Source organism: Crocodylus porosus, unplaced genomic scaffold, assembly GCF_001723895.1.
Source record: "Crocodylus porosus isolate Cpor-Errol unplaced genomic scaffold, CroPor_comp1, whole genome shotgun sequence".
NCBI classification, from domain to species: Eukaryota; Metazoa; Chordata; order Crocodylia; family Crocodylidae; genus Crocodylus; species Crocodylus porosus.
Window position 1 is genome coordinate 25,617,485 of NW_017728906.1, and position 13,978 is coordinate 25,631,462.

The 13,978-nt window shown below is 43.5% G+C and overlaps 1 protein-coding gene across 1 annotated transcript in view; it reads right to left on the reverse strand.

Moving 5' to 3' along the window:
* TMPRSS15 (transmembrane protease, serine 15) overlaps nt 1-13,978 on the reverse strand; it is a 99,465-nt gene that overhangs the window by 9,540 nt on the left and 75,947 nt on the right. The window contains exons 21-23 of the mRNA XM_019528765.1: nt 8,806-8,901; nt 2,719-2,768; nt 2,210-2,384 (exon numbers count right to left, since the gene is read on the reverse strand). Coding sequence (XP_019384310.1) covers nt 2,210-2,384; nt 2,719-2,768; nt 8,806-8,901 — 321 coding nt within the window. The remainder of the gene's footprint in view (nt 1-2,209; nt 2,385-2,718; nt 2,769-8,805; nt 8,902-13,978) is intronic.

Consider the following 13,978-nt stretch of genomic DNA (forward strand, 5'->3'; position numbering starts at 1 on the left):
GTAAATTGGATGCTTATCTTGCTGGGATCCTATGACCCCAGCTGACTTCCTGCCCTTTGGGCAGGGGGCTGGACTCGATCTCCCGAGGTCCCTTCCAGCCCTGATGTCTATGAAATAAGTAGTGGTGGTGCACCTTGAACTGCTGCTGCACATCCCCAGGGAACACCCATGCCATGCGTGCTTTGGTGCACAGCAAGTTACCTTGGGTGGGGTAGGGAAGGCTGGGGCCAGCCCTGGGCTGACTCCAACAGCCTTACCTGGGGCTCTGGGGTCCTCCCAGAGCTGCAGCAGTAGCAATTCTGCTACACAGAGCCTGACTGGCAGCCACAGAGCGACTCTGGGTGGCCCAGCTCCACATTTGAAAGGCATGCGCTGCCCATGGATGTACAGCTCTGCTTTTTTTTCCCACGGGATTTTTTGACCTCTGGATATCCAGGGGTCAAAAATACCTGTGGGGAAAAAAAAAAGAAGCTGAGCTGTATATGTATGGGCAGTGCTCCTTTGCAGCGCGGAGAACATCTGAGTGTGCAGTGTGTGGTGCTGCAGATGTGTTTGTGGCACCACATACTGCACAGCCATCCTTGTCTGGATGCAGCTAGGGAGTCTATCCCTGCTGCTCCACTCCCCGCTTTCCAAGAATGGGAGGATTAGAGAAGCCACTCCTCAGTCTGGGAAAGAGGTTGAGAGCAGGGGAGAGGGGGCAGCTGCAGGCTGAATGTCTGTAGTGTTCCTTCTTCTAGAAAGACTTCTAGCAGAGGACATTTCTGAGAAGTCTCTACCACTAAGAATGAATAGCTATTCATACTGGGAGACCCTGTTCTGAGCTGATCTGTGCATCAGTACAGATCAATCACGTTTCAGACAACATGGAATCTACCTTGATAAGATATAATAACATTCCTTACACAACAAGCTAAATTGGAAGTGTGTAAAGAAAGCACCCCCTTATTTATAGATTAATTATAAATATTTCAGTGTCAATTTCATATATTTAAACACACATGGCTTTCCATTTTTTTAAATGTATTTATTTTTTATATATTCCTGTATAAAAATGTATATATATTCTTATAGCTCAAGAAATGTGGCTATGAGCAAGTGAAAGAACCACGAGCCTGTCTCCACTGCCTAATAACAATGCAGATCATAATTAAATGATGATCTGGGTTCTCAGGTGTCCATATCACTGACTTCATGTTATCCTCATATTGCTATAGACTTTCTGATGTAAAAATTGGAACAAAACCATGACCTGGTGGTACACGAGATCATCACAATATTAACTTTAAATGGGGAAGAAGGAAAAGAACAAGAGAAATGTTTGAAAAAGCTACAGAAATATCAAGCAAAAGGTAAGGCAGAGTGGCATCTTAGGGCACCTATACATGAGCATGGAGGCTGCTCCAATGTGCTGGCAATTGCCATACTCCAACAGCCTCCTGCATCTAATGTATCAATATCCTATCCTCACACTTAAAAATGGTGGCAGGGGTGCTTGAACTAAAGCTTGTCAAACGAGCTTTAGTTCAAGCACCCCCACTGCCATTTTAAAGCATGGGAACACTGATACATGAGATGCAGCAATGCTTTAATTAGACCAGTTCTCGAAGCTACTCTAATTGAAGCTCTGCTCCCCCTCCAGCTCCCACAGCATGTGTAAAAATGCTCTTAGAGGCTAAGCATCTGAACAAGTAGAGTGTTGCCTACAAAAACACATGCCTCTATGAACCTTTTAGTCTCTAAAGTGCCACCTTGCCCTATGTTCTGCATGACTTCAGACTAACATGGCTAACCACCTGTCCAGAAATGTCAAGAATCCGTTACACATTTGCCCTTTTTATTCCAGTTACTTTCCACTAATGGCATTCCAAGCGGTTTTATTATTTCATAGGATTTTCAAGAACTTGATCTGAATAATTTATCTGATGGGTCTATTAAACCATTAAATAATTCATTTTCAAGTTTGGAAACGCATAAACAGTAACAGTGGTTAAAAAACAAAATAATTTAAGCATGAAAATTTACTTAGCAGCTGTAAAAAAATCTTGTAGTATTAAAAATCCAGACATAGGCCCCCTTTCTGCAGTTGGAATCTATATAAGTACAAGAATTGCTCTGTGCAAACCATGTTCTGTCAGGGTACTTGCATCTGCTGTGAGGAGGGGTCATTATGATTGATGTATTAACTCAAGGACAAAGTAAACATTACCCATATACACAGTGTGCTGCTGAGACCAGCCATTCATCACTGACAAGGGAAGCTCCACAAAAATGTCTGTTATTATAATGTAGTGAGACTATCCAAGGCCAAGCGCCTATGTTGGCATCATTTCCTCCTACAATCCTTGCACTGTTCTTCTGAGTTATCAGTGTTTTTCCACATGCTAAAAGTACAAAGCATAAAAAAAAGAAAAAAAGAAGGGGAGGTGGGGGGAATCTGAAATGAGTTGATCATTTTTTAAAGATGAGTCCAAGATTTCCATTTAAAAACTGGGATTAGAACAAATCATCCTTTATATATGGGAGCTCTTGAATAATTGTTTTGGGCTTCGACTGATCTTTCTTGTAATTTCAAAGAACACAAAATGTTCCTGTTTTTAATTAATGTACAAGTACCTCTTATACTTTGCCACTAAAATCACTGATACCATGTATACATGGATTTTCTGGACTGGAATAATTTGAGTTTGAAAGTTAAATTATTTCATATTTACTTACGTTTATTGTTACACTGCAGATGAATCACTAAATTATTGAGACACTGTTTGCTAGAATAAAAAACACAGGCAAATCAGTTAACTGGATATAGACTGGATAACACTACATGAGCTTCATTTAACCTTATTTTTCACAACCAAACTTTCTTATTTGACAGCAATAGTACACCAGTAATATATGGTATTTTAGCTGCCGTACCCAATCCTGAAGTATATATTTTCCCTATTGGAAATATAAGACATGGCTATTGCATACAGAGTTACCCCTTTGAAGGACTCTGAATTAAACACTGTATATTATAGTAATGAGTAGCCTAACGTTTTAGAGAAACAAACTCTCCCTATATAACATTTTAAAAATAAAAGCAACTGTTTTTTCTGATGACTTTTAGGTGTTTTCAAAGTCTTGCCACTAGAGATCAGTGTAACCAAAGAATTTTTAAATAAGTTAGATACTGTGTAGCTTTTTATTGAGATGCTGCTGCACTGTGTAGACTATATGTGGGCACATATCACATAGAAATTTAAGAATTATTTAGCAAAGATATAAAACTAGAGCCCTGAAGAGCAAGAGACCACAGATCAAAACTACTCAAGCATTTCTGATACCCAGAGGCTTTAATATTATTTCCTTAGTTTGTAATGAATCTGAGCACTGGGACAGTGCCTGTGCCACCAATTAAATCTGATACACACAAAAATATATCAGAACAGGAAGTCAGCCAAGGATGAGTTTACAGCACAAGTTTTTCTACACTCTTTTTCTAAACAGATTAAAATAGCGTGATTTTATATGTGTGTGTGTGTGTGTGTGTGTGTGTATTGTGTGTATATATATATAAGCATTTCTTCAGTAACAACAACATCTGAACCAATATTGTAATTTACCATTATTTTATAATTTCTGCATTTCAGCCTCATTCTATTCCAAGTCTTCTGCATAATCCCTAAAATGTAATTTACAAAGGTAGGGCCAAATTCTGTTGTTTTTATCCAAATTTCCATATACTTCATCAGACCATGCAACCCCTCCTGGGCACTTAGTCACCTGCCAGGAAAGTTGGTAACGATGGTGCAGAAATGTGACAGGGGAACATATCTGATCCTGCAGAAATGTGTAACACCTAGGAACTTTTGTGAATTAATTACTTCTTCATAAAAGTACTATACATCAGTATAACAGGATGCAGAAGATGCATGAACAATCTACCCTTTATGCCAGGGGTTGTCAATCGGGGTTGCATGTATCCCCAGGGGTACTTGGGAAGGCCCTAGGGAGTATGCGCAGGCAGGCAGGGACAGAGCACCGCTACCTCCCAGGAGCAGGTTCAGGGCAGAGCAGGGCGAGGGCAGCAGCACCTTTCTGTGGGCCACACAAGCACCACCTAGCTGGTCGGGTGGGGTGGGGAGGGAAATGTGCATGCAGCGGCAACTGCTGCTGCCATCCACCACCCCGCACCACTGCTCCATGTTTGGCAGTGTGCCCGCCTCTCCCCCGGGTCTGGCTCCCAGGGGTACACTTATTAAAAAAAGGATGAAAACTCCTGTCTTATGCAAACAAGCAGACTGCATGACAGAGCATATTAGCTCATTCAGCAGGGTGCAGAGCTGCTTTCATGCTGATGCAACATCTAGCATGTTGGATAATTTCTTATTCTCTCCATTTCCAGCAGCAGGAGCTATGAATTGGGATAGAGGCTCACTGGGATCTCTTTTCCACTAACAGCACTCACTAACTGATATGACAGAAAGGATTTCAAGTAAATAGGTCCCAGCTTTGACTTCTTTCAGAGCTGTCAGCTTGGAGCCTGGTGTTAAACTTGCTTTCCCCTTTATCATTCCCCTGGCTACCACTTGTGTAGCTGAGGACAATCTATTGCATTGCTTTCCCACTGAGATACTAAAGAGGCAAAACACATGTGGATAGCCTTTCCCCCATTCATTCTCCATGGCAATTTTGTCACAATATAAATGGCTCTTGGGGTGGGCAGAGACACTAACGTATTATAAAACTAGTGACTCTTTCCTCTTGGGAGGTATCTGTGGCTATGAACTGTTAGTAACAAACTTGCTGGGGAGATATTGTCCTAAGAACTGTTTAGGACTACACTTCAGCAATGCCTTTATGGTAAGACTTTGCCCAATACAAATGTTATCCTTCTGCCAGGAACCCAAGTGAATCAGACAAGAATAGTAGATTTATTTCTGGATCTGATCTTACGGTCCTTAATCAATCAACATTCCCATTGACTTCAGGAGTTTTGTCTGAATAACATCTGAATGCAAAATGTTGGAACTGGTCCATGGATACTGGTCCATGGTCAATTTTAAAATAAGCACATTCTAATCATCTGTTCAATCAATTACTGAACAACTTCCTTAGGATATAATGGTCTCACCCTATAAAGCAATCCCTATCCATATCTTTCACTATGCAAGCAATCTATTTTTGTAAAAAAATTAGGATTAATGTTCTTTTCCATGTCCTCTTGCTCTCCTCATTTTTCTGTGCCTAACAGAAGACATCTTGAAATCAGAGACTGCTCTTTAAAATATATCAATTGTTGTTATAAAAAAAGATGGAAAATGGCTGGAAAAGTTAATTTATTACAGCCTCCTGTGAGACTGATAAATATTTGGGAGTTACACAGTGTGCTTATAGCATAAAATGTAACAGTCTTCTCACAGTGGGTAACACATTTGACAGCAAATTAAATATACTTTATAGCCATCATGATCAGTAGCAATCCCTCAATTTGAGGGTGATCGTCACCTGAGAATGGGAATGATGACTGCATTGTAAACCTGGATCTTAGTGTCTTTCTGGAGATTGCAAGCAATAAAAAAACACTAATGGAATTTCCCAAAGGAGGCATTTTGACACTGAATTCTGTGCTGGATGTCCACATCAGTGTTTGCTTTTTGAGAGAGGTAGCTACTGAGATAAGGCAAGATCTTAACTACCTCCAGGATCTTTGCCTCGGTGACAATTTGAGGAGACAGGTCATATTCCTGGCCTGGAGCAGGCTGATAGAGAACTTTAAATTTATCAGTGTTGAAAGAGAAGTTCAAAGTTCAGTAGGCTTCTGAAAAGAAATTTAGTGCAGTCTAGAGGTTCTCCTCAGTGGGCGCATCTACACGTGCAAATAATCTGGGAGCATTTTACTCTAGAGTAAACTACTCTAGAGTAAACTCTCCTGGCCATGCATCTACACATGCAGGGACATGGGAGAAGATTTGCTGCTCCTAGCAGAAGACTGCTCCTGCTCCCTGCGGCCCTGCACCAGGCTTCTGCCTACACCAGGGGGTGCTGGAAGCTCTGGCCATAGATGACTGTAGATGGCAGCCATCTTTAAAAGGCAGCCCTGCATGCTGCTCCCTGGTCAGATGTTTTTCTGGCTGGGAGCAGTGTGCAGAGTGTGCATACAGCATGAGGTGGCTCTCTTGTTTCAGCTTCTCCCTCCCTGTGCCATGGCTATTCCAGCCTCTGCCCCATTAATGATGTCCACCACCCTGGGCTCCTGCTGGCCATGGTGCTGGCCCTGGCAGGCTCCCCTGCAAGGTGGACACCCATCAGCAGGGGCCAGGATGCTAGGAGAGGTTCTAGCCAACTACCTCCTCCTGCACTCCCCTGTTGCAGCCTGCCTGGACAGCCATCTATAGACCTCAGCCCCACTGCACACCCCAGCACCATGCTCATGGTGGACAGTTCTCCAAAAGCAGTTTATTCCCATCCACAGACATATATCCCCTTCCTCCCTCCTTTCCCAACAAGAGACCCTGTCCCTCCTTCCCCAGTGCTGGTGGGCCTGGGAAGCTGCCTGCAGTGCCCAGCACAGGGTCATGGCATGGGACAAACAGGCATGTTGGGCTGCAGTGCCAGACACCAGGGGCAGGGTCCAGGCAGGCTGTTGTGGGTTATCTGGGGCCCACTGCCATGGAACCTTGAAGCCACAAGCTGACTGCAGGTGGATCCAGGTGCTTCCAGGCCTGACATGTGTCTGCAGCATTGGCCCTAGCAGTTGTGTGGAAATGCAGTGCCAGAAGCTGATGTGCAGGCAGGCTGTTGCAGCTGCCCTGGGGCCTGTCTTGGGAGATGCAGTGGCCATAGGCTGCCAGAAAGTGCCCCAGTATTTGCTCAGGCTTTTAAAGGCCTGGTTCTGGGGCAGGTACAGAGCCCATCCAGCCCTGGAGCAGGAGAGGTTCCCAGCCTTGAGGCCCTGAGTCTAGCCTGAGGTTGGCCCCCTTGCAATGGGGCTGACTGAGAGCAAATTTGCTCCCGCTCAGTGTCTACACATGCACAGTAACTAATTGTAAGTAAATTTGCTACTTGCATTTGCAGATAGCAAATTTACTCAAGAGTAGAGCAATTTACTGTGCAGTAAAAGCATCTGCAAGGATAGACATGGATGCTTACTGCATAATAATTTTCTCTACTGAGCATGAAAGCGTCTTGTGTAGATGTGCCTAGCATGCAGAAGGACGAGGCAACTGTCAGTATATTGAAGGTCAAGGGTGGTTGTTTTGGATTCTCTTGTCTTCAAATGAAAATATCCTAGACCAAAGAGCCCTCCATCTGTTTAGTATTCAGTGTTGATTCTGAAAGGGAGGTAGTCCATAACAAAAACCAGGATGGCAGCTAAAAAATGGAGGACAGAACTGGGGAGATGATGGGTGTCCACCTTTCTTGTTCCCAGTTCAGATGACAAATAGATCTGTCTCCAATCCATTAAAAAAAAACAGTCACAGTCAGTTGGTTGTGGAGAAGCCAAAAGACCATGATGCATTTTTCTGAGCTGATCATTTCTTCATTTCTGGGTGGGCCTAAACCTTTAGGACCTCTTATGAATATAATACTATGTAACCATTAACTCCTAAATCTGTTTATAAAAAAGCTAATAGTCATGACAGAGATATAGGACATGACAGAGACACATTTGCTATAATCTACAGTGAGAGACATTAGTGTTTAGGATATAATCTACCACATTCTCAATTTCATTGAGCAAAGAATTGGGAAAGAACCCTAAAACATTCATTTCATTTTCATTAGGGCCATTTAAAGTATATCCAGCTGGGAAGAGAAAGATTTGGCTCATTTATGGTTTGTACTAAACATTTACATGTTTGTCAGTGCCCTTTTAGGGACTGATCTTAAACCACCAGAACTTTTAGTTTTTCCTAAGCATTTTACATAGATGAGAAGAATGGCCTAATGCAAAGATCACTCCATTGGGACTCATAAAACTTTCTTGGCTGTTGTTCTTCATCTACCAAATGTGGATAATAATATTGACATTCTTTTAAAACACTTAAGAGAGTTATGAATGAAAAGTGATAAGTATGCATGACAGTATTTTTTTAAACACAGAAGCCCCAAGAGGCCATAGTTAGTACTAGATGGTACCAAACACATAGGCTGTATACAGATATTTGGGGAGGTTGAGGGAGGTTAAAATGGATGGGATTTAGAAGGATGGGTGGGATGGAGGGCTAAATATAACCCGTAGTCCTAGGTGGTGGGAAAGGGAGCCTCCCTATCCCCACTGTGGACTCCATGAGTCCCCCCTGATCCTGTCAAACCCTCCCAGACTCTCCCAACCACCATTTACCCCCAAGCCTCCCAATGGATGCCTCCTGTCCCCAATTTCCCTGATCCCTCCTGTAGACCCTGGCTTCCCCTGAAATCTCTACCATGAACACAGCTTGCCCCACTGATCCCTGATCCCCATCCAGACCCCCTCACCCTCTCTGAGCCTGCTTGCCCCTCTGATTCCACCAGCCCCCTGTGGTAGCCCTCCCCACCCCACCCCAACTTACATTAGATTGGGTGGGCATTTTAACTTGATCTAACCTCCCTGCTGACTTCACCAAATGTCTATATGCAGACATAGTTATAATCTCAGCCAAAGATCACAAAAATCAGTGGTAAAGAAACAGTGGAACTCAGACCTTCATATTTCCTGTCTAGTGCCCCAAATATTAGGTCAACCATCTCTTAAGCAAAGTACTAACAGGTATTATCTTTATTATTATCATCACCTTCCTCATTTAATCCTTTGTGTGACAATAATACATCAGTCCTTACCTTGGTGTCATTATTACACTGTGGTTTTCTGCTTCAGTGATTTTTACAAATGAATCACCTCCAATGGATAACTTGGTTGATGATGTATTGACATTCCTATGAAGCAAAAAAAATAAAATAAAATAAGATTTTCAGATGTTTGTTCTGTTTCTCTAAATGAAAACTATTTCAGAAACAATTATGTCACTAGCATGTATTTCCTGAAATACTAGGCACATCTACACATTAATTTATGCATGCTTAAACTCAATGCACCTTAACTTAAGGTGTGTGTCTACACGTGGATGACTTAAGGCACCTTAACATGGCTTTGCAGCCTGCCCTAGTCAGAACTTTGGACAGCTCCCCTTATGGTCAACTCTAATCTGCTCCCTTGTTCCTTCTTTCCCAGCAGATGAGAGCACCGCTGCCAAGAAGTAAAAGTGACAGGTGATTTTGCAGCCACTAGCATCTTTCCCACCCTGAGGCAGAGGCACGGGGTTGCAAGTGCCCAGCTTCCCTGCTGACAGGATACTCCTGGCCGTTCTGCTTGGCTCAGCCCGGGTAGACTGGGTGCTACACAGGTGGGGACTTGATGCCCAGCCTGCCCTGGCTGAGCTGAGCAGAGCCCCCAGGAGTGTCCTGCCATCAGGGAAGCCAGGTGCTTGCCTGAAATGGAGGTAGCTGGACCAGGGAAAGCCACACTGTGTGCTGGGTTCAGATGCAGCACCAGCCATCTGCTGTCTCAGGTGGGAGCCCCAGCACTGGCTTCTAAGGGTACCTGAATCCTGTGTGGAAAGCAAGGAATCCTGCCACTGCAGGGACAGCATTGCCCAACCAGCAACCTCATGCATTTGCCTTTGGGCAGGAGATGCTAGCAGCTGCAAAAGTACCCCAAACTTTTACTTCCCGGTGTTGTCAAGTGGCAGTGTGTGGCCCCCCAGGCTCAGCTGTGGCCAACACAGCTGACATAGTGTTAAAGTGCTGTACCACATATACACGTGGATTATGATGAGTTAACTAATCAGGCCTAAATTTGATATTTGCTTTATGCAGGTATCAAATTTAGTGCTAAATCACCCTAAGTTGCCCATCCTTAATTGCCTTAAATATGGCACATGTAGACCCATCTTTAATATGTCTTAAATATGGCAACTAATACAACATTAATGGTCTTACTTCACCTTATAGGTGCATGGTTAGACACGCCCACTGAGTCTTTTTATATTTGGTCCTGTTTGTAGTTGCATGCACATTAAAACACCAGACAGTTCACTTTTAATTTCCTAAAAATGAAATTCATGATTGAAATGAATACCTGTCCTATGGGCCATTTTTTCTATCCAATTCTTTTTTTCTCAGGCTGTCTTCCTATAATGACACACTATGCACTTTAAAAATTGTATTCTATCAGTTACTTGGCCTTCCAGGCAGTCACAGGAGGCTAAGAGTCATAGCAAGATATACTGAATCAAATTCTGCCCTGAACTGCAGATGGTACATTCTCCCTGCTTGACTTGTAAAAGATGCCAAAGTGCCACAAAGCAACTCCACTGAGTTTTTGCTTGTTTTCATTAGTGAACACAGCCTGTTTTTACCAATATAAAGTATGACCCATTGAAGTTATGAGTTTGGGCATTAATTTACATTATTGACCTGTATCCTATTTGGCCTTTTAGATCATGATACCTTGAAACACTTAGTTTTAATTAGATTGGTTTAAGAGATTCTTCAATAGGACATATTCTGTCATTTCTCCAATGGTCACAAAATATGCACCAAAGACATTTTTAATACCTATTCTACTTCTCAAAGTAAGGAAGGTAGAGATGCCTAGTCCCCCTCTCATTTTTCTGGCTTACAGGTGCCAAACCTGTAGATTATTCCCCTCAATTTTTCTGTAGTTCCTAATACTTTCTTCACTACCTGAAATCAAGTTTAAGCCAATTTTTTTGAGTCAGAATTTCAATTATTTTTCTTGATTTAATGGATATTATAACAAGTTAGTTGACTGCTGTTAGTTCTTTAGATTATCTTATTGGATTATTTATTGGAACATATATACATATCTTGCTGATTTCAAAAACCTAGAAATGGACATGAAAACAGGCACATCCTGATCCATAGTCTGTTGAACATTCACTGATGCATTAAAAAGTAATTATGGCATACTATTCTATTTCATTAGTCCTAAAAAAAGATAACAAAACAACTGGCTTTCTTGGAAATTTGCTGCTCTACTAATGTTTTACTGTGTAGATTCAGGACCTCATTTTCTCAGCTTCTCCAAATTCATTGATTCAAGATGAATGAACATATCTAGCACAGACAAGATGTAGATCATGTGTGCTCAGAAAGTTTTCATGGTATTCTTCGGAAGAAATTCTTTTATTGTGCTCTTGAGCTCTGACCAGTACTCAGAAACTACAGACAATTCTTTAAATAAAGAAGAAAAGCCATGATTATGTTGAATTATGACTGCTTTTATATTCTACTTTTTAAATATAATTCATTAATATAATGGACCACATCCAGATGTAAGCAGACTTTTGGAAGTTTCTAAAATTGTGACTACATGCTTACCTATTGAAGAAAGTGTTCAGGGTTAGTGTGGGACTGAGTGGGGGGAGGGGGCTCTCTTATTTAATTCTCTGCTTTTCTGGCATGGGCTTGATGTGCAATTTTGGAAAAATCAGTTAAGATATCTCTATATGACTTCCCTCTTGATCCTGAGTCTGCCTAATCCATTCACTTCTCAGGGGGCACTAGAGAACAAACTTGTAGGTAGAGTAGACTGGTCAGTAGTATCCCTGAAAAGTTTGGAACAACTTCAGCATCCATCCTCTCCTCCCTCTCATGAGGCAGCTGCTCTTAAGCTCTACTGAGGCTACTTGCTGGTCTTAAGCTCTTCAGACTATTTCTGGTCTCTAATTTTGGTTTTGTTTTTTTGCTGCAAGACCCAGAGTTGGAAAGAAAGTAGCATAGACATAATTCTAACTTTTCTATGCCTGTGGGTATGTCTACATGAGATACTTTACTGCATAGTAGGCTAATGTACTGTGCAGTAAAACATCACTAAGTAACAGTACTAATAAGATACTACAATGTACATTAGTCTACTTTGCAGTTAGTTTAGTAGATACTGTGCAGTAGGACTTGTGCAGATGCTCACTGGGAACAAATCTGCTCCAGGTCAGCCACATCAGCAGGCATCCTGGTCCTGGCACTGGTCAGCTCCTAGCTCACACAGAAACTAGGAGCCAATAAGGACAGCAATCAGGTCCATCTTTGCTCCCTCCCATCCCAGCATTCTGGGGTTCCTGGCTTCCCACAGGGAGCTGAGCAGCGCTGAGACTGGAGATCTATCAGTGGGGCAGCTAGCAGTGAGCCCCCATCTGGGAGGGGAATCACTGCTCAGCCAGCGATGGCAAGGAGCTGTCCTATCAAAGGGCCAGCTAGCAGTGAGCCCCTGCCCAGTGGGGAATGCACACCCAACTGGGGGCACTTTGCTAGCTGCCCCACTGGTGGATCAGGGCAGGAAGCTGGGAAACAGCTTAGGGGTGGGTGGGAGGGCAGAATTGGATCACAGGACTGGGAAACAGCTGGGAGGAGGAGGATTAGGTCCCAGAGGAGTCTTTGTGGAACTGGAAGCTGTCTGGGATCTGCCCCAGATGGGGAAGCTCTGCAGTAGCAACTCTCCTGCCCTGTGCACATCAGGATCCCTCCTATTTTGTATTAGGCGATGAGACAGCTTTCTCTTGGCCTTTTTCTCCCCACCAGCCCATGGGTCAGCAGCCATGGGGAGTCTAGAGCTCCCCCTGGCTGCTGCAGGTTTAAATTGGCTTCCAGTCACTTAAACCAGTTTGTATAATGTGTCTTGGGGAATAAGCAGTAGGTACCTGTCCTCCTGCTTAATGCAAATAATTATGACATCATAATTATGAGACCTGGTAGGACTCCACCCATGACTGGACAATGGGTATAGATGGCTATACCCTGTACAGGAGGGATCGTGTAGATAAAAGAGGTGGAGGTGTAGTTCTCTATGTTAAAGGAAAGCTATGTGTCCCTGCAAGCTAATATTGGTGACCAGGGCGGACAACTGGAGACCCTCTGGGTTAAAATCCATGGGGAACACAGCACAGCATGTTGTCCAGTGGACAACGGTGGGAGTCTACTACAGACCTCCCACCCAAAGTCAAGAGCTTGAGCAGGAGTTTACCCAGGAACTGGCTGAGGCCTCATGCTCCAAGACCATGATTGTCATGGATGACTTCAATTACCCATCTCATGGGAGGATCACTCAGCAACATCCGAGGGGTCGCAAAACTTCCTCTTGTGTGTGGATGACCTCTACCTTACTCAAGAAGTCTATGGGACAATGAGAGGTAAAGCACTGCTCGACCTGGTACTGGGTACTGGGGATGACCTAACTGGTGATCTAGTGATCAATGGGAAGCTGGGTGACAGTGACCATGAGCTGATCACCTTCATCATCTGCCGTAAAGCTGGCAAGTCAGTCAGAAACATGGAAGTCCTTGACATCAGGAAAGCTGACTTTGACAAGCTCAGGAGGCTTGTCAGTGAGGCCCTAATGGACCACGACCCCAGGGAGAGGGGAGTTCAAGAAGAGTGGTTGCTCTTCAAGGGAGCAATTCTCAATGCACAAGCTAATTCTATTCCATCTTAGAAGAAAGGCAGCAAAAGGGCACAGCAGCTCCCTTGGCTCTCCAGGGATCTAGCAGACTTCCTGAGGCTAAAAAGAAAGGCCTACAAAAGATGGAGGCTGGGATTCACCTCCAAGGAGGATTATTCTGCACAGGTCTGGTCCTGCAGGAAGCAAATCAGGAAAGCCAAGGCTGCAACTGAACTCCAACTAGCTTTGAGCATCAAGGACAATAAAAAGTCCTTTTTCAGATATGTGGGGAGCCGGAGGAAAAGCAAGGGCAACACTGGACCCCTGCTGAACCACATACAATTGTATGGGGCAACTGACAACTGAAGCCTGGGAAAAAGCCAACCTATTAAATGGGTACTTTGCGTCGGTCTTTAATCAGTCCCATGGGACGCCCATGCCCACTATGGATCAGGGAGGTCTGGGTGAGGGAGATCTCTTGCCCTCCATTAATGCTGACCTCATGAAGGAACACCTTGAGAAGCTGGATACCTTCAAGTCAGCCAGCCCTGACAATCT